Source organism: Castor canadensis, chromosome 9, assembly GCF_047511655.1.
Source record: "Castor canadensis chromosome 9, mCasCan1.hap1v2, whole genome shotgun sequence".
Taxonomy (NCBI): Eukaryota; Metazoa; Chordata; class Mammalia; order Rodentia; family Castoridae; genus Castor; species Castor canadensis.
The window spans coordinates 130479986-130500337 of NC_133394.1; the positions used below are offsets into that span (position 1 = coordinate 130479986).

Sequence of the window (20352 nt, forward strand, 5' to 3'; positions counted from 1 at the left end):
TCCTCCTAGCCCAAAGGTAGCATTCTAGTCCTGTGTGTCAAAGTACCTGAGAGAGTTACAATGATGTAATACAGAGCCCAAAAGAGTTTTAAAACAAGCTCCTGCAGGAGCTGGGAGGACCAGTTCCACCAGTAGGAAAGGAAATCAAGAAGACAGGCGTTTCCCTATGGTGACTGAGTGTTCATGTTTTATAGGTTATAACTCTGCTAGAGTTTGGGCCCTGAGGGTTCAGCTCCTTTCAAAATGTAGCACACTTGACGGAGGATATCTTAGGACTCCTTGAACAAAGCAATTCCTTCCATCTCCATCAAATGCTACCAGTTGAGTTGACAGAAAGTAATCAGCATGCTTTCAGCTTTCATATCTGAATGGCTTAGTTTAATAGGGTATTTAGATTTACACCTAATTTTCTATAACCACATGATTAAGTGTGATAATTAATGTGCACAAGATTTTGTGCAGTGCTTTTGAACATGCAAATGTTATAATAGTTCAATTGAATTTAAATTCCCAAAATATTCCCGTTTCACACTTTTCAAAGGTAGTTGTATAGCAAGAGTTTTTAAAATTCTGAAAGTGGCATATTTATACATACACATTCGGTTTTTTCTTATATAATTTGTTGGGTATATCACTTTTCTTTAAGATTAGTATCATTCATTTTTCTGTACTCTAAAGAAAGCTGTCCAGGGGATTCTGAGATGCAGGACATTCTGGAAATGTAAAGATAAACTCAGGTTGAACAATTCTACCGTCTCATTGGTCTCTGTGTAGTGGATAAATACGTCTTCTAAAGGGAGAAGAGACAGACTTTTAATGGAGAACTCGGAGGAGGGACAGCTGCACTGCTTCATGAACCACCATACCTGTTGATTAATGGAGAGGCCTTAACAACACTCTTCTTCCGTGCGTCTTGCCATGAGGAAAGGGAAGGAAAGGAAAGGTAGTGATGGCAGCAACACCTGGGGAAGGGAGACGGGGAAATACGTGAAGGGAAAATCAGCAGCCCCTACCCCGTGGTGTCCAGTCACAGACCTCGCCAACAACACAGTTTCCAAGAGTTTTGAGTTTGCTTTCTTTCTTTTAAAAAAAATTCTAGATAAATTTCAAAAATAATCTAAATAAATAGGAATATTGAAAGGAGTTAATGTCCATAGTCTTGTATCTATAATTCTCCAAGTCCAGGGATACAGTGGGCTGCTACTGTCTTATTCTAACTTTTTAACTAAACAGGATAGCTGAAGGCAGGATATTCATATATAGGCATACAATGTTTTGCAACTGATTTAAGAAAAAAAATTGTAGAATAAGCCTAACAACAAACAAAAAATGTATTTTCTTTCCAACAATAGTATTAAATTTTTGCATTCTTCCCATACCTAGTTGCTACATAGCTCATAATATATGATCTTTTTTACATTCTCAGATTTGATATCAGGGCAATTACAAATTGTTATCATAAAAAAAGAATAACATTTAGCAGAATCCCTACATATTATAGGTGGTCAAACTAGTAATAGTTGCAAAAACGTTCATGTTTTTAATCATTACTTGCACATATGATTTAATCTGGATTATATGCATTTTTGAAAAGTAAGTAGAATTATGAGGGTAGAAATAAATTGAAAATGTTTAATAAACAGCTGATAATAATAAACTGCTTAAACCTCAATAATAATTCATAGTTTTAATACTATTAATATATAACATCACACCTGAAAAAACAAACACTGCTACAGACTTTGGTCTTAGTAATTAGCTTTAAAAACATCTTTAACTTTTTATGTTTATATTTAAATACAAACTACATATATGAAGCATTTTGTTTAAATTGTTTATAGAGAGGTTTTATACATAATGCAAATAAACTTGCAAAACTAGATACATATTTTATACAGAAAGTCAGTTTATGTAAAAATTTAGTGGAATGAGACAGAATTAATTTTCCTTTGTGTAAAAAAGAATCTGACTCCTCACACAAATATGTTTCAGAGTATATCAATTACAGAAGAGGTGGGGCATTGTTGAATTTTTCTGTAAAGACAGGGATTTCCATTAAACATGTTTGCATTCTTGTTTCTGAATGTGATTTGACCTTTAATCCTAATGTTTAGGAAAGTAGCTATCACAAAGATCGTTGGAGTTTACAGCACAATAATCCTTTCCGTCTTGCCTTAATCCTGTTTAGACAGGATGTCTCAAAATTTTCCAATGTCTCAACAACTCTATTCTCTGGCAAACTGCTTACTATTAGCCATCCTTTCTTCTTAAAATGACCCATCTGATGCTTAGGCAATAATATTAGCCCTTGGGATGAGAAATCTGGAAACTAATTCGTTATCATAAGAGATTACCATCAAAGAATTTTGGAGGCATATGCACTATTTATATGCACTATTTAATTCAGATCTGCTGAATTAAAAGAAACAACTGCATGTTGCAAACTTAATTTTTCTCTGATGTGATTGAATATATTCTTTCTGTTTCTGAAGCTTTGCTTTGGTTCTTATAAGTTTCTCTTTGTTTTGTATTTAACTTAAATATATTAATGGATGTTATATAGATTATTTTAAAGTTTGAAATCCTCTCCAAAATCAAAACTTACATATTCCACTAGTATCATTTAAAAAAAAAATTAAACCCAATTACTCATCCATTTATATATTCCTGAATGATTATTTTGGGATCAGCATTCGTCTTTGGAAGAATCAAATGTGGGAAACTCGCAAGCCAAAAAATAAATGGAATCCACATGCTCTGAACTTGTGTCTAGATACTTGAATCTAGCATGTTGAAATATAGCATTTTTTAACATATTAATCCATAATGCACCATGGCTCTTGTACATAAAGTCTTTCTTTGGCCTTAGGAAGATTATAATTTATTGTGTGATAATCAATTTACAAATTAGCACCTGCACTGTGAGAAATACAAAAGTAATGAAAGTTATACTTATGAAAAATTTTGAAAAGTAAATATAGACCAACAAAATACAGAGGAACACTGATAGTGTAAGAACCTTTGTAAAGCTACAATGTACTCCCACCAGCACAACAACAATAATAAAAAAATTTAAAAAGAAGCAATAAGAAAAGGTTTTATAAATAGTAGAGTTTGTGAACAACTGAAACAACAGAGAATGGAAACCAAAATCTAAGCTGATTTTTTTGGCAGTATTGGAGTTTGAACTCAAGTCCTTAAGCTTGCTACACAAGTACCATACCACTTGAGCCACTCCGCCAGCCCTGTTTTGGGTTGCATTTTATCAGGATGGGGTCTCTCGAACTATTTGTCTGGGCTGGCTTCCAACAGAGATCCTCCTGATCTTTGCCTCCTGAGTAGCTAGGATTACAGAAGTGAGCCACAGGTGCCTGGGTAAGGTGAATATTTTTAAAGAGTCAAGGACTGATCGAAAGAATACAACTTTCTACAACTAGAGAATTAAAAATCATCTATTTGAAAGGTAGGGACAGGAAAGTGAAAGAATCCCTTTTACTCATGAGGTATATCGCATAGGAATTTGCTTATCAAAAATGCTATCAGTTAGATTTTCACCTACTAACTATAAAAAGGGGAAGATGAGTCCTAACATACAGGGAAGTAAGAAGTAGCTAGAGAGATGGTTTGTGATTATTATCGAATGCCATTGACAATAGTATTAATAAGTTTGTTTTTCCAAAACGACAGGGATTCTCTCAAAAAATAATTTAAAAAATGAGGGAAGTCCATTTTGAATTCTGACCCTCTTAGAATCCAGTTTTGAAAAGAGGTGTAGATGACTATAAAGATACTGATACAGATGGCCGTGTGACCTAAAGAAATAAGTAAGGAAACATGTATTGAGGATAAAGCAGAATAAGACGTTGGTTCATGTCCTTTTCATATTCTTTAGGTGGAAACAAGATGAAGGGCTAAGCCTTGAGGTGATTGAGAGTTAAAAGCAAAGACACGGGCTGAAAACTTCATTAGTAAGATAGACAGCAGACTCTGCATCTTAAAGTCTAGATAGGCTATCGATAAAAAGATACCAAAAAAGAGTTTGCAAACAGAGGAGTGACACGTGGTAGAAGGCAGATGGATGAAGTGGAGGTCGTTGGGTCGGTGAAGTTGGTCCAATCAGCATCAATTCCATGCTGGGAGGAGCAAAAGAACAAACACATATTTAACGTGTAGGAAGACACATGGAATAAGATATTTCAGGGAGATTACATAGTCAGTGGGACCTATTTTCTCTACTTAAAGTTCTCAAACCTTTGTCAAAAGCTGGTTTGTTTGGAGGGGATGAATTTAACTAAGAAATATTGTAAACACTTTTGTAGATGTCACAATGTACCCTCAGTACAACCATAATATGATAATAAAAATTTTAAAATATATGGAAGAAAACACATGCACATTCATGATAAAAAGTACTGCTTTTCTTATCTTAGTAGTAGGGTCTACCTGAAAAGTAAATTTTCTCTAATAATTGGAAAACAGATATTTTAGCTCTGGGTCTGACTAAAATTTTCCCACACTTGATCCTATTCATGCACAGAACAGTCCAGCCCAGTACATTCTGGGGAGGCTATGCTGCCAGCAATGGGATCTTTCAGATTTTCTTCCTTGTTGGTAATAGTGACTTGGTAATATTTAAAAGGCATCTTAATCATCATAATACTTGTGCCCATTGTGATATGGGCAAGGCTGGAGTGTGCAGAGGCTGGCCTGATAGGTGGTGTAAAGAGATCATCATCTGCCTTTGGGTGGCAAGTGGCAATGGGGAGAGGGGAATCTGAGAACCTCTGAAGAGGATGGAGTGTTCCATTTTCTTGTAGGACACAGAAAACTGCTCTACCAGAGACATGGCATTGCCTGATTTGTTGTTTGAGAGGAATGAAGAGTATTTCACGTTATGAAATAAATAATCATATAATTCCTGGATAAGGGTTAACTGCTAAGATCACAGGATAGAAAAAAAAAACCAAAAACACAGCTGAAGAAATGTCATCATGTAAGCACCACTTGAAGCTTATTTTCAAACCAATAAAGATTTTAAGTGATTTAAGATGAAAGAATAATTGATCATGAATCATATATTCAGCTCTACTATAATGAGTGTTATTGGTAGTTTTAGGATTCTGTGTTACATATATTGTATTCCTGAAATTTAAAGGAATAAGCTGCACAGCTTAATGGCAATAAAAATCAGCTAAGAGAAAGTATCTTTATTACCAGCTACCTTTTTTAATAAAACAATTGCACAATGTTGAAATTAGAGAATAGTACAAAAAGATTATTGGCTTTAGGTACCAATAATTATATTAAGCTTTGTTTGGAGATAGATACATAGAGAGAGTGAGAGAAGGAGATAGGTATAAGTACAAATATGAAAATTTGAAGTATGATGTATTATTGTTAGTATGTGGTATTTAAAATTTCTTAGATCTAGAAAAAAAACATACAGCATTTAAGATGTTCCTTAATTTGATTTAATATTATGCATGTCTTCCCAAAAATCAGTTTTCCCAATGACAGCTTCAATCTTGCTCTTAACAAATCTGGAGCTCTTAGGATACATTTTGCTTAGGTGGTGATTTTATTAAAATTTTAAGATCTAGCCCCATTAAAATTTTTGTGAAGCCTCTAGGAAATGATAATATTTTGCTGAATAAATGTCAAATTCATAATGTTTTACAAATGTGTTTTCTAAAAATCTTGAAGTTTATAGATGTCATTTATATCTTACTAATAAGTTAATGAGTGTACAAAAATGTAAAATATCTATGATTAACTGCACACCAGCAAAGTATTATTAATTTTATCTAGCAGCTATGATGTCCTCAATGTGCAGTTTCATAAGGTTCAATAATCAATACCAACTTATGTGAACAATAATTTTGCAAAAGGCAGAGTGCACAGATTATGTTATGATTTTTTTTTCCCCTTGAATCTTGGATCTTCGATGTCTTCAAGGGATAGAGCATTAAGAAAACCTGCTTCACTATAAAGCAACAGTTTTCAAATGATGTCCTTTAATTTTGTCAAGTAATATGCTGAAGGTAAAAATGTATTTGTTATAGAAATACAGTTTTGAAATTTAAAATATACTCTTTGCCAAGGACCTAAAATGAGTTTAGGATTAACTTGTTTCTTTCTCTTATTATGTTATATTTTATGCAAATCAGCCATTTTGACTAATTTCTCCACCACCTTAATTCAACCTTGATTTAATTATTGGAAGACCAAGTAAAGAAAATAAACCATTAAAGTAATGCCAATGGAAATTGTAGATAAATCCTAGACTGAGAAAATATTTATTTATTAATTCAGTAAGATTTTTTTGAGTATCCGCTGTATGCCAGGTACTGTCTTAATAACCTGAGATATAATAGAGAAAAAAAGAGTCTGGTTTTCATCCTGACCATCATGTAGCATAAATCTAGTAGGTAAGGTAATGAAAAAATGCATGCAGACACACATAGAGACACACATACATGATGAACACATACATAAAAACATGCATACACACATAAAGACACACATACATGCATACAGACACACATACATGCAGGCACACACACATAAAGACACACACATACATACATACTTACATAAAGACACATACATGCACACACACACCTAAAAACATGCACACATACATACATAAAGACATGCATGCATCCATACATAAAGACATGCATACATGCATATATACATACAAATGGGCTCCCTGCCACACAATGTACATAAAATAATTACATAAATTGTTTTCAAGAGAATTTTGTTTAATTGTTATGTAGCATAACAATTAAGCTAAGTTTTTCACTTTGTAATCTCACAGTTTGCCCTTGTAAATACTAACAGTAAAAGTTATACACAAATAGTATTTTTAATCCAGTCAGGACACGTCATCTAGGATTTACAATTAACTGTCAGAAGAGCTGAAATTAAACAATGCATGAGAACTTTTACCTTCATGTTTATGGTCTCAAGAATGTATGCATGCATATGAGGTCAGATTGTATAATAATCGATATATTATAAGAATTGTCTTTATTATACTGACATTTTAAACTGTAAGAGATCATGCCCCCATTCAACTCTTCATTCTTAGACCTCAATTTGCTTAGAGGTTTTCTCTGAAATGTCTCATTTTTACAACTTTGTGCAACCTCCCCCTCTTAGTATGAACTGCTACATTCTAACCTTGCCAAGTCAAACAACAGTTGTCAATTCTAAGTCAATTTAGTCACAAAATGCAATAATCCACTCACAATTGGGAAACATTCTTTTGTCAGAAAGGCTTCAGTTTTCAATAAGATTAGCAGAAGCTATGCAAAGCCATTTTGAGTTTACTTGAATGAAAATGAAAACAAAATGGAAGATTTCCTTCATAAAGTAGAAATACTCCACTTTGCACTGTTATTTATAATTTTAAAATCTCAAGGAATGATTATTCATAGATACGTAGAATGAGAAGGAAGTAAAACAGTCTGTTCACCCTACCCTTCACTAGAAATACTTTGCACACTGTTCTTAGTTAATGTATTATAATTTATTTTTAAAATACAGCTTGTTCTTTGGCTATAAAACATCTCAGACACTTTCTAAAAACTTTTTTAAAAAATTATTTTCTCCTCAACATATTCATGTGCAACCCAACAGAGAAGCACCATGTTCTAAACTGGAATTCAGTTCATATATGAAATACCTTTTCACTACTATTATTTAAATTACATCAACTAAAATGCCAACTTTGGGCAATGCATATTGCCTCAAAGCATATATCTTAGTTCACTGCATATGTATGTATTCATAATGTTTTATTTCAAGACTAAAAAATATGGTATACTCTTGAGAAGTCTGACAGATGATAAAACTGCGTAAGTGTGGTACATGTGCACATGTTTTCATACTTCCACATAACTGCAGATTTCTTTTTATTTAAGTTAGCTGTTTGAATGGGTTGATGATGGTCAAATTTAATAAATGGCATATGGGCCTTCTAATGTATGTGAAGGACCTATTCTTTCTCCCCCATACACATTCTCTTATATTTCAGTTAAGAAATACATTTCCTAGATGGAGAGAATCTGAAATTAAGCCATATGCCACATGAATCTCACTGTAAAAACAATAGCTAAGTTTATTTTAAGAACACTGTAAAAAAAAAAGAAACTAAATTTTTATCTTAGTGTACTCTATTTGTATATCATGTGTAAAGTGTATTTTAGTATTCTACATTGTACATAATTTGTTTTCGAAAATATAATTTCATAAAATCTTATATTCTGTAGCTAAATGTTTATCAGTACTTTAAATATTCAATTAGCATATCAATTAATTGGGGTTCAAGAATAATCTTTGGAGTAGGGGGCAGTACTGAGTTTGTACTCAATTCTTCATGCCTCCTAGGCAAGTGCTTAACCACTCGAGCCACAACAACAATCTTAAAGTCAACTTTTTTTAATTAAAATTTTACTGGTCAGTAAAATGTATTATATTTCTCAACAGAGGTTCTGTCCCAATCAATTCAGAAACTGTGATGATTAAAAAAAAAAAAACCTTTAAAAAATTAAGAAAATCCCACTCTTGAAAATGAGGACCCATGTTTTTAAAATTTTAATTCCTTGGAGAAATAGAAAGAGGCTAAACATATTTCTATATGTTAAGTGCATGTTCAGACTAATGGTATAACCCTGAGTCCCTCTCACCTGCCATCCTAATACCTTACAGTGTGGGGTGATCACTGTTCTGACATTCTAGGCTTGTGCTCACCAACTGTAATCTGGTTTTTGTGCTATATCCAATTAAATGTCCTACTCCTATATGACCCCTTGATTTGTTGCCAATAAAAGAAGTGGATAAGGAAGTACTTCAAAAGCATTATGTATATGAAATGTGGAAGAGAACATGCTTCTAAAATAAATGCTTATTCTAAAATTTTCTATATCCAATTCAGAATTGCAAGGCTAAGCCACGCATGATTAGAAATGCCAAAGGCAAAAATCTAGAGTGGTACTGCTTTTGAAATTTCATATTACAACAGCATCCCATTTTTATTAGTCATTACTAGAACATTCTCCAATGTGTATATTAGATTCTTTTATAGAGACAGTCATGTTCCTACAAGCCATAAATTTAATAAATGATCAGATATATAACTTTCATTCTCACATTTACATTACCAAGTATTTTATGGAGCAATTTTCTTAGTCATGTCAGTGAGACTGTTCAATGATATAAATAAATAAATAAATAAGTACCATTTCAACATAAAATCCTTCACTCTGAAGGAAAATAACTGCTGGAGTCTCCTAAGAATAACATTCACTATTAAAAAGAATTCAGTTATCAGTAGGGTCTATCTTGGTTTGCATCCATGAAGGTTTATTACCAGAAATATCAGAAAGACTTTATTATAGCAAGCATTACAGAAGCCAAGGACAGAGTTATGGCTGACTTCCAGTGCTCAGAGAAAAGGCATGAAAAACCCAGTATACAGCAATACTGAAATGGCTATTATGAATAACTGGTACTTTTACATTGGATTATCATAGGTTTTCAACAGAAACTTGAAATACCAACTCTGTCAGCATCAGTCTGAATACACAGAGGTTTTTGTTGAGACCTGTTGAGCATCAGCACTTTCAGGCCTAAGAACTCCCGGGGAATTTTAGGCTTGTATTAAAAAAAAAAAAAATCCCTTGTAAGGAAAACCAGACTTTTAGTTGTAGACGGTATTTTGAAATGATAAACTTGTTGTGGCCATCCAGTGAAATAACCTTGAAGCAACATTTTAAAATATTTGAAAACATATTTATACATTTCTAAGTCTATATTGCAAACATGTAAATGTACATCTCATTCTTGAGGAACAAAGAACTAGAAGACAATAGGAAGACTATAGTCTTAAGTTAAACTTTCTAGTTGTGTTTCTGTAAGTATTTTAGTTAAAGGATTATATTAAATGCAAGGTAGGTATATTAAGTATTAGGAGGAAAATGATTCAATTTTAAGGCACATGAGTTACAAATTTTCTATTTGAAATTTAATGAAGCTTCCTTTGCTGTAGGAAATACAAATCCTAATACAGTAGGAGACTGTCAAGTTTGCAATGTATGAAACTATTTACTTTAGCAGAATAGAATTTTTCCAAAATAAAATCTCTCTGAATGCATAATTTATTGCTAAAATTATTTCCAAGATGTGTTCTAACATGTTTGTCTCATTCTGTCGAGGCTGGGATATATTCCGTGTGTGTGTGCGTGTGTGCGTGTGTGTGTGTGTGTATGTGTGTGTTTCCCCAGTGAGTACTGCCAAGTCTTCCTAAAGTTCACTCATATTTTTCAGTGTGTGTATCCAAAGTATACAGTGACTAGGAAGATAAATTCTTTGCATGTTAGTCCATAAGCTAAAATATTTGCCCTCAAAATTGTTTAGGAATGCACATCAGGTACAAGTAGACAGTTCATAAAGCCCAATCAATAAGGAGACTAGCTAAATGAAGTACAAAAAATATTAAAATGAATCCTCTAGCTCCAAGGAATCAATGACAGTACCTTGGTTTAGAAAGAATGTCTGTCTGAGCAATAATGTGCAGCAATATTTCTTGAGCAGCTAAAATGAAAAGAGCTCAGAGGCAGACAACTCTCCATGTAGCTATCTTGTGTTTTCTGTTCTTTTTTTCCCCCCTCTCCAAGGTAGACAACTGTGCTAACCACTTCAGAAACGCCTTACCTCCTTCCCAGGAAGGGAATGGAAGCCTCACTACTGATAGGAAGATGTCTGTGATAATTTCAAGAGCAACAGGGACAGACAGGATCTGAGACTTGCTTAATGATGAAGTCAATGATTCTCAAACTAAGTAGGTCAACTTCTCAGTGGAAGCAGGAATTTTTACTTAGCTGTCTTTGAAATATGCATCATATTATCCATTGTGTGGTCCTAAATGCATGTGAGCCTGCAGGTGAAGTTTTAAAATCCACATTATTCTTGCTTTAGAAGGAAAAAATAAATATTTTAAATAATAACTCCAAATGAGTTACACTTTGTAAGACTTCTGATTATTAAAATATTTAATAAGATAATACTAAGAATAAGGAAACTTGGACATTATTTTGTGTACATAACATATATATTCTTTAACTTCTTTATGCTGGTGATTTCAAAATTCTTTTCCATTTTATTTGAATTTGTTACTGAATCTAAGGAAGCTAGCTATGCTTAAGCAAGTTTAAACAAGTCCAACAATTAAGATCAATTGGTTGATATAATTAAAATAAATATTCCCTATGGAGGTGAAAGGGAAGGAACTTGTGCTGCAGTTAAAAATATGTGTATGCAACTATTGAAATAGATAAGACATTTTTTTAATTTAGTCACATATTTAAAAACATATTATTTAAAATAATTTCACTACATTTTTGAAAGCAATAATATATGCATATGAAAATATCTTTCTTGAATTTATTCTGGAAAGTTTATAAGAAAATTCTCTGATTTTGCACATTTAGTTGAAAATTTTTTCTTACTTTGAAATTTCAAGTATTACTGAGACAATATTAAACATATTAAATAAATAGTTTATACGTCTGCTGCTTGCTTTTACTGAATGGTTTTAATAATTAAAAAGTTAATTGCTTTGTTTTCAAAATCTTTGGAAGTCAGGGGAGCAACTCCAGAATTAGACTCCTAATGCAATAATTTCATAGGATTCCATTGAGTTAGGCATCTTCCCTATTTTGGTAAAAGGGTACAGTAAAGAAGAATGTGTGTGTGTGTGTGTGTCTGTGTGTGTGTGTGTGTGTGTGTGTGTGTGTGTGTCTAGAAAGAACTACTAATGAAATGCATTCAAAAGGAATATAACAGCAAATTTAATGAGTGAATAAAGCAACTGGAATTTATTTTTACTCTATTTAGGGAAAACTACATTTATTTAATGGGTTGCAATACTGAATTTCTTATTATTTTGAGATAGACAAATAAGCAAACACAAAAACAAACAAAACTTCATCTGTTTTGTTTTTGTATTATGAATACTTGGCTATATCACTTATAATCCCATGTATCATTCATTTGTCAAAGCCTCAAGTTATGGTGGTACTTGATAGTGAAATAAAATATTGCTTTATGAAAGAGAACAAAAAAATGCATTGTGCTTTCTAATACACAAAAATGAGGAATTCCTTGAAAAATAAGCAGGGCATAGATTATTGCTTTCCTTAGACAATAAGACAAAAAGAGGATAAGTAATTTGCTCAAAACTAAAATCAGAGCTCTTAAAAATATAAAGCTAAAAGTAGTTTTCCTACCTAAATGTGTTTTAAAATAGAAATAATTACAATGGCTGCAATAGGCTTTTCTGAGCTTTGAATACAGAAATGCAAATATAGCCTTTTGGAGATCATAACAGCTACAATGTTTTGAATATCTACTGTTATCAGGTATCAACTACATTTTTACCTATCTTTTTAACTTCATTATCTATAAATGCAATATTGTTACCTTCTTAGAGTGATTTTATAAAGCAAATCTGTCACACCTTCAGGTAACAGGAATGTACTATACAGCTATTAAATGTGTTGCCCTAATTTTCTTTATGCTATTTATTTTTCATTATTAAGTATTTAATAAGAATACTGTTCCACCATTCTAGGAATGTTGTTCTTCTTTGGAGCTTCTTTTCTTGTATGTGTATCTGAGAGGGAGTGATCAGGCTTCTAATTCATTTGTCTCTGACATTAGACAATTCACTGTGACTTGGTGGCTTTAGAATTACTTCAGCCCTTTATGCTTGAATGGTACTGTAATTGGAATTTTTTCAGTGTGCTCTTAAAATTTTCTCAAATACTTCATGAAAGTTGATCTCTATATTTATAAATGTGTTTGACATAATCAGAAGTTTAAATGGAGCTGGGAGTAAGTGTCATGATTTGGTGCTTAGCTGGCAGATAATATCCATGCTCTGATATTGGCCATAGTCTTTACAAGGCTTTACTTTTCATCCTCAATATTTGAGTGTTGCTTCTGATGCCTTTCAGGAATTATGCTATTACTGGAAACTGAATGATTTTTTTATAATTATTTGATAAATATCTCTGTGAGTTACTAGTTTCTGTCATTTACTATTTCTTAACAATAAACTAAGAAAAACATACGTGAGACTTTTCAAGACAGAAGTCATTTGACTAGCAGAAAATAAATTTGATACTGTTACTATGTTCTCTCTATTATATTCACCAGATTATATTTGTGATAAATATCACAAATTTTACACAGCAGGTAGATACCAATGTGCTCTTAGCCTATAGAATTGGAAACCAATAAAGTACTCAAAAGGAACCAAGAAATAATATATTTATGATTAAATATAGGTAAGGCCAGTGAACATTTCTACAGGTCAAAAAAGCATCATGCCTTTAATAATTATTATGATCTTTGGAAGTCTGATTTTGTATAGGGAAAAAGTAACTGTAGGACCAGAAGTATTTTAAAGTATTGTTTTGAGAACTCACTAAGCATAGTAAAGTAGTAATTTGTCATAATTTTATTAGTTACAACTTCCCCAAAATATGACTTCTGTATAACCCCATGATAGTCCTTTAAGGTACATGAGACAAAAATTTTATAATATATTGTATTATATTATATGTATTGTTCCATTGTATAAGTGAGGTAAGGTAGTACATGAATTGACCCAGGTTCCCTTCCTAGAAATGTCATAAACCTTGAATTAGAAACCCAAGACATGTGGCTCCAATTCTTTGCAAACACACATATTACATATTACAACAGAGCAGAATTAAGTTACATTTAGGAAAGACTTTTAAACCTTAAAATTTATGGAGTAGATTCTTTTAGAGTATCCAAAAGGAAAACAGAAATTTAAGAGTCCAAAATGACTCAAGTGTAATGACTTTTGGTAGAGAAAATGAATTATTTAATCCCCAAAAGGTCACTGATACAATACCATAGGAGAGAAAATGTGCATGGGATGCTGAATTCGGGACAGGCAAAGGAATAAATTTGTTAGAATGAAGAAAAGAAAGAAAAAATGTGAAACCTGAGAGTCAATCTCTTGGACAGTCCTCCAATTCTCTTTCTGAAGTGAAATGATTGTGAGAAGAATTTAGGACTTTTCATTAAGGTAAAGAATAATGTATTTTTCCCTGCTATTTTCAAAGTCTTAAAAATACCAGAAGCTAAATAATCAAGTCTGAAGTCCTGTACTTTGTGCTCTGAAATAAAATGATGGTTGCTTAAGAAAAACATGTATGGGTGCTTATAAACCCATGGGCAATTGATAGAATTAATTTAATAGCTACTTGATCCTGGGGACATACATAATACACATGGACTGCAAGAGAAAAGCATGTGGGCTTGATTTCACAAAAGAGGATAAAAACAGTCTAGGGCTGAAATGGGCAAGAATTAGATTTCAGATGTCCATTATTCTGGGAGAAAGAGAGGAACCAATGTTGTCCAGGAAACTAGCAGAGCCTCTCAAAATTGAATTCTCAAAGAACTGGTGAAAGCTGAATATAATTGATCACACTGAATAAAGCTCACTAAGCTTAAAGGGGTAACTCTGATAAAATATAGTCTTTGAGAACATGCTGCTTCCATCATCTGTTCAAAGATGAACATTGCTTTAACCAAAATGAAGGGAAAGAACAAGTACAGGTCCTTGAAATTCAGTTTCTTCCATGATTCAGAAAATTGAAGACTGTGCTTGTGTTAGGTGAAAAATTATCTGAGAATTATGAGTATTAAAATAATTATTTTAAAAATTACATGTCAGTCTGGGAGATGTTTCTTATTTACACAGTTTGAGTGTCAGCTGTCACCTATGGAGGTAACTGCCAGGTAGAAAGCAAAATGGATGGATAGTTGTTGAGTGCTTAGATCATGAAGACATCTTACAGAATGGACCAGAAGCATAGAGGAGAGTCTGGTTATACTAGCATGCCTAATGATCATACTGGGAAAATCATTTATACATTTTAAGAAACAATATGTAGAATTCCTAACAGATGACCCTAAAGAGAAGAGATGACCAGTAAACCACAAGAGCAAATACTAAGCTAGAGACAGAGGATTGTATTTAGTACTAGTACTGGCAGAGGCACTGAAAAGAAGGGAGTCAGAGCACTGTGTTTCAGATGACCTCAGTCCAGGAGAAATTTGCTTCTGCAGGCCTCATCAGGCTTCTTTGGGTCTCAGCTTAGAAACTCCTCTGAGCCCATTCTCATTAGCCAACATTTTGAGGGGTACAGTGGTTTCCCTTGGTTCTCCTTAACCAAAGGGTTTTGCTTTACAGAAGAGGCAGGGGCCTTTCTATCTCTTGAATGGTATATTCTTCTGTTCCAATTTAATGAACTGATATTCCACTTTGATATTAGCCTCTTCTAAGACTGAGGAGAATTAGTTACCATAGTTGGCTCAGTACAACCCTAAGGCACTGATAAAATTGTGTTTTATGGACTGAAAAAGTATCTAGATACCTCCCAGATACCACTTGGCCATCAGCCAGGTGGACCGCTCTTGGGACACATGACATATATACATTGCTAATAATAATGAGAATTCATATTCCTGCCCCAAATGGATACTTCTAGAGATTTTTGATAAAACAGAAACATACAAGTTTCCTTTACCCTCAAGTTATTGCAAAATAATTGGAATATCTTGGGTTGGAGGAAAATTTGAACAGTAGAGTTCTCATTCATAATTCCTACTAAGCAATAATAAATACATAGAAAACAGAAATTTATGTGACATTGATGATTATATTTCCCTTGATAAAACAACATCAAAAATGACATCCTTCTGACAAATCATTATTAGCAAGTCTTCGCACACAATATATTCGGAGGCATTTTCCTCACTGGATGATGTTCGTCCCACAGTGTGCATCACTGCCATTGCATTTCTATGGTGTTACGCACATGTAACATGGGCTACAATTAGTCTTTGTACCATACATTTTGAATTCCTTACAAATTTTGATTTTCATTATATTCTGTTCAGGAGCAGACCGATTTGCTTGGTACTAATAATAACTTATAGCATTCCTACACTGTCAAGCACTTTAGAATCACAAAATAAACCTTTTTGATGGTGATTACAACAATGTTATTAACTATTTGATATCACCACAAATACGATTAGTTGATGTTCTTTTAATATCTAGTAAATGAAATGAGAAAATCATTACACACCATAAAATAAAGAAAAGCATACAGAAAAGTCATCTGAGAAGACAAGTATAATTTAGAAGAATGATTATTATATCATTCAAGGAAAGATAGAAAAAGTTAATGCACAGAAATTTTACACTGTGCCAATACTTTCAGAAAATTTTATTTAGAAAATTTGAAAATCATAGTAAAGATGTTCCATGGCATCAACTCATTAAGATTCATGTCGAGGGATACAACCACTCCTGTATCTCTGATATAATGTCACCTTGGGCTTGGTGATCTAGAAATACTCAAACTACACTTCTTGCTCTCTGGTTTTCCCAGTTGTCTCACTTTCATTGTGTCTCTTTCAGCAACATTGGGCCCTTATTTAGTAACTGTGACTAAATTCAATATTTTATTTTCTTTTGGACACAATGTGGATTGATGGATTATTCCATATGTATCATGGAGTGATAAACAAGGCAGTTACTATTTTTAAGCAGTTGGCCATACAATGGGGGAAAGGGAGTCTAAAAATCCAAAGGTAACTCCCACCTGAGTCTCCTAGCTGTCCTCAAGAATCAAGACCTGTATATTCATATGAATATATGAATAAAAAAAAAAGACCTGTGTGCTTTCCTCTGTCTACTTGTTTATCTTCATCCCTGTAGCACCAGGTGTCTGACAATGACCACTTTCTTAATTCTAACCCTCTTTAGTCTGCTACATTTTGTTGGCCTATTGATTTTTTTAATTTTGTTCTTAATATACTTCTCAGTCACCTTCAATGAAATTTTTGTCACCATTATTCTCTTACATTTCAGTACTTAATAAGACTATCTTTTTGGTGTCATATCTTATTTGCTACCATATGCTTATATTCATATGCCAAGAGTTCATTATTACCAGAGTGCTAATGGCTCCTGAAGCTGTATTTGTCCTACTTATCTAGACTCCCGAGATTCAGACCCATGTTCCCACTCACCTGATATTTATCACTTACATTTTTTCAGATGTTTTAAATCTGACATATCTTAACTGGACTCATTTCCTTGGAAATGTGCTTCTCTTTCCATTTTTCCTAGGTTGATTAATAGTACTTTCCCTTACCATCTTAAGTTGCTGCTTTTGGTATCATTCATATTTTCCATAACTCTATCCATATTTCTGCTTACCAAATCTGTTCTTACTCACCTTTTAAAGATGAGATACAATATTTCATATCTTTAAATCGTGTCTTCCTCTTATTCTTACGGTACTTAATCTTTACCTATGGTTCCTCTCATGTCTTTACTTTTAAACATCTAATTCTGTCCTTGTCATTCTCATTACAATATTCAAGCTCATAGAAAGCAGAAAGAATTCACTTTTGGATCTTTCGTGGAAATTCGCATAGAGTACATGCTCAAAAATGGTTATTCAATTTAGCTCAATGAATTCTCATAATACTGTACATTTCCTGCTCATTGTATAAAAATTTCACCTATGACTTCTGTGACCTTTTGCTGTGGGTGCAGGGTTGGGGAAATGTGTCATCACGTGAAGTAGAAACAATGTGCACAATTCAGCATAGGACACTGTGGCTCAGAGGAATGCAACCTCAGAGCAACACTTCATAGCAGATCATATACAGGTTCGCTAGTGACATCATCAATGTAGATAGTGAATATTTCAAAACAGATACAAAGTCATAAAAGATAGATTTTGTAAGTAAAAGGAGTAAGTTGGAAGATTGTTAAACAGTTGGGTGAAGTTCTATTATCTGTTTATTCATAAAACATTTTCTATAACTTATCAGAGATTTCATTTGAGTGTGTAGTATAAAAATTAGTTTGCTTTGAGATGATCATGCTTTAACAGTTAAAAGTCTGTTTTAGAGAAGTAGTTAAGTCTGCATGTGTTTCAATAAATTCTCATTCTTCTAATAAATTTTGATTTTTCTGTACAGTATTAAGAAGTCATATAAGATGCCAAAAAATCTGCCTGTATAAATTATAGACAATTTACCACAACAAGATGTTAAAGCAAAGAAACCTATTGTCTATATTTCAGATTAAAATTGAATATGACATAAAGAGAAATACGAATAAACCTAACTTGAATATTGAAATAATTACAAAAATAATTTCTACCACTACAAAAGGAATGAATCATTTTTAAAAAATAAACCTAATCTAATTCAATGTACTCCAAGACAATTTAATAATCTGTTTCATTTGATTAGTATAATTGACCTTCTGGAAAGAAACAGGAATAAGTTCAAAAGATTATTTATAGGCTCATTAAAATTGAAAGATCTCAGTTAAAGCATATACATTTTTAGTAATTGTCCAGGTTTCTAACAAGGAGAAAAGACATAAAATCAATCTGTTTTATTGTTTAGATCTGAATTTAACTTTTGCCAATTATATCAATGTCAAATTCTAGAACTTTTGAACTAACGTAATTTAGCAAAATAAAAGGAAGAAAGAAAATTGCTAAGAAAAAAGAGAAAAAGGCAGGCATAAAAAGAAAAATAGTAACTTGATTAGAAAAATAAAACTCAAGTTATCTGAATTTGTTTTAAGATGAAGACTTCTAATCAATTTAATAATTGGTTTTAAATGAGGTGGAAAATGAGTAAAAAGAGGAGGTGTAAGGCAAGAAAGATTTCAAAGGCTTATTCCAGATCTAGATTTTATTTATACAATATAAAGCTTTCAATAAATGCATTTATAATTATTCATCTGTATAATTTACCTTTCCTTTCTCTGAACCTTGAAATACTTTCCACATTATATGTAATTACTGTAATCAAATCTGCATCTCTCCAACATCAGGACATCCATTTTGAAGGCAGGAATTCTTTTTCATTTCCTTAAACTTCCTCAGAAAGCTTTGCTCATATTTTATTTTCAATACATGTTTGTTAGATCAAAATAAATAACCACAGCTTTGTAGCCATGTAGTCACCCTATGAGACAAGAGACATGAGGGGTATTGTTCTGCTTTGTTTTATTCAAGGAAAATTGCTTTACTATACAATATATACATATTATATTATATATATACAACAGAAGAGGTAACAATGCTTTGCCCAAGAAGAGGAATATTGAGATGAATAGATTTCTCAGTAAGTAAGCTAGTCCAGGGGTTAAGAGTGCTAGGTATACTTTAACAGCCAAGTTATACTGTCTTTACTATACAGAAGGTGCTTAACAGTATTTTCATATTTCACAAACATCAAAATTTTATGCATAATTCTGGTGAAAAAAATCAGAGGAAGAATAGAAGTAGATGTAATCTGTACAGAAAAAAGCAGGAAAGATTAGAATAATACCTTTATGAAAAAAGGAGCTAAGTAACCAAATGCATTGTCAACAAGTACACTAAAAATCACAAAAGCCCAAACCTTGAGAATCTGGAGGCAACAAACTCACTAACTGACCTCTAATTCACTTTGAGATTTGATGAGAGTTCACTCCCTGCTTAAATGTCATGAAGGTTCAGTAGAATGATGTAGTTTTAAAGGACCAAATTAGAATAAAAAGAGTAAGGCCACACATTTTATCAGTATTAATAATTAATCCTGCGATTAGAAAAGAAAGGACAGAGAGTCCAGTAAGCATACTAATTGGACATTTTTTTAGCTAAATTTTCCTGTCAATGTGAATATATTGCAGCAATTCAAAGGGAAATATATATCTGAAGAATAAATCCATCCAGCCAGAAGACTGAATATAAAATGTAAAAAATTTTTTTAAAAAAGAGAAAAAAAGAATATAAAAAGGTGATAACAGTACTTCCCAGCCTTGAGTGATAGGGAACACAAAAAATTGCATAGATTTCATGCCAGAAGATAGAAGTTTCCTTCCACTCACTTTAGAGCCTTGCTATTTTATGTCACTCCCCAGAGTTCACCCTATAGCACCCCACAAGAAGTGAAACTAACTCAAAAGTATTCATGATGAGAATGTTATTCTGACTCGTATTTTTTAAATGCTGTCTTTGTAAGACTAAACATTTTTAAAAGCCCTAAAGATTAAGCCACTGTGTTACATTAAATCTACCTAAAGTTAATAATAATGAAACTTGTTTATCATAATGACTTAAATAATAATAAATAACTTTAGCAATTAATATAGTGAAATTATGACAACATTTGTTTATAAATTATTAATGCTATTATCTCATTTAGTTTCTT

General features: G+C 32.6%; 1 protein-coding gene across 8 annotated transcripts in view; it reads right to left on the reverse strand.

Annotated features, from left to right (window-relative positions):
* Pcdh7 (protocadherin 7) overlaps positions 1–20352 on the reverse strand; it is a 384744-nt gene that overhangs the window by 181405 nt on the left and 182987 nt on the right. For 2 of the 8 annotated variants that reach the window (XM_074042497.1, XM_020152891.2), the window contains exon 3: positions 867–962. The exons of 5 other annotated variants lie outside the window; for them this stretch is intronic. In XM_074042497.1, the coding sequence (XP_073898598.1) occupies positions 874–962 (89 nt within the window). In that variant the 3' untranslated portion in view covers positions 867–873. Of the gene's footprint in view, positions 1–866; positions 19123–20352 lie in introns of those variants that run through there. One more of the 8 variants, XM_074042498.1, reaches the window with a different exon arrangement.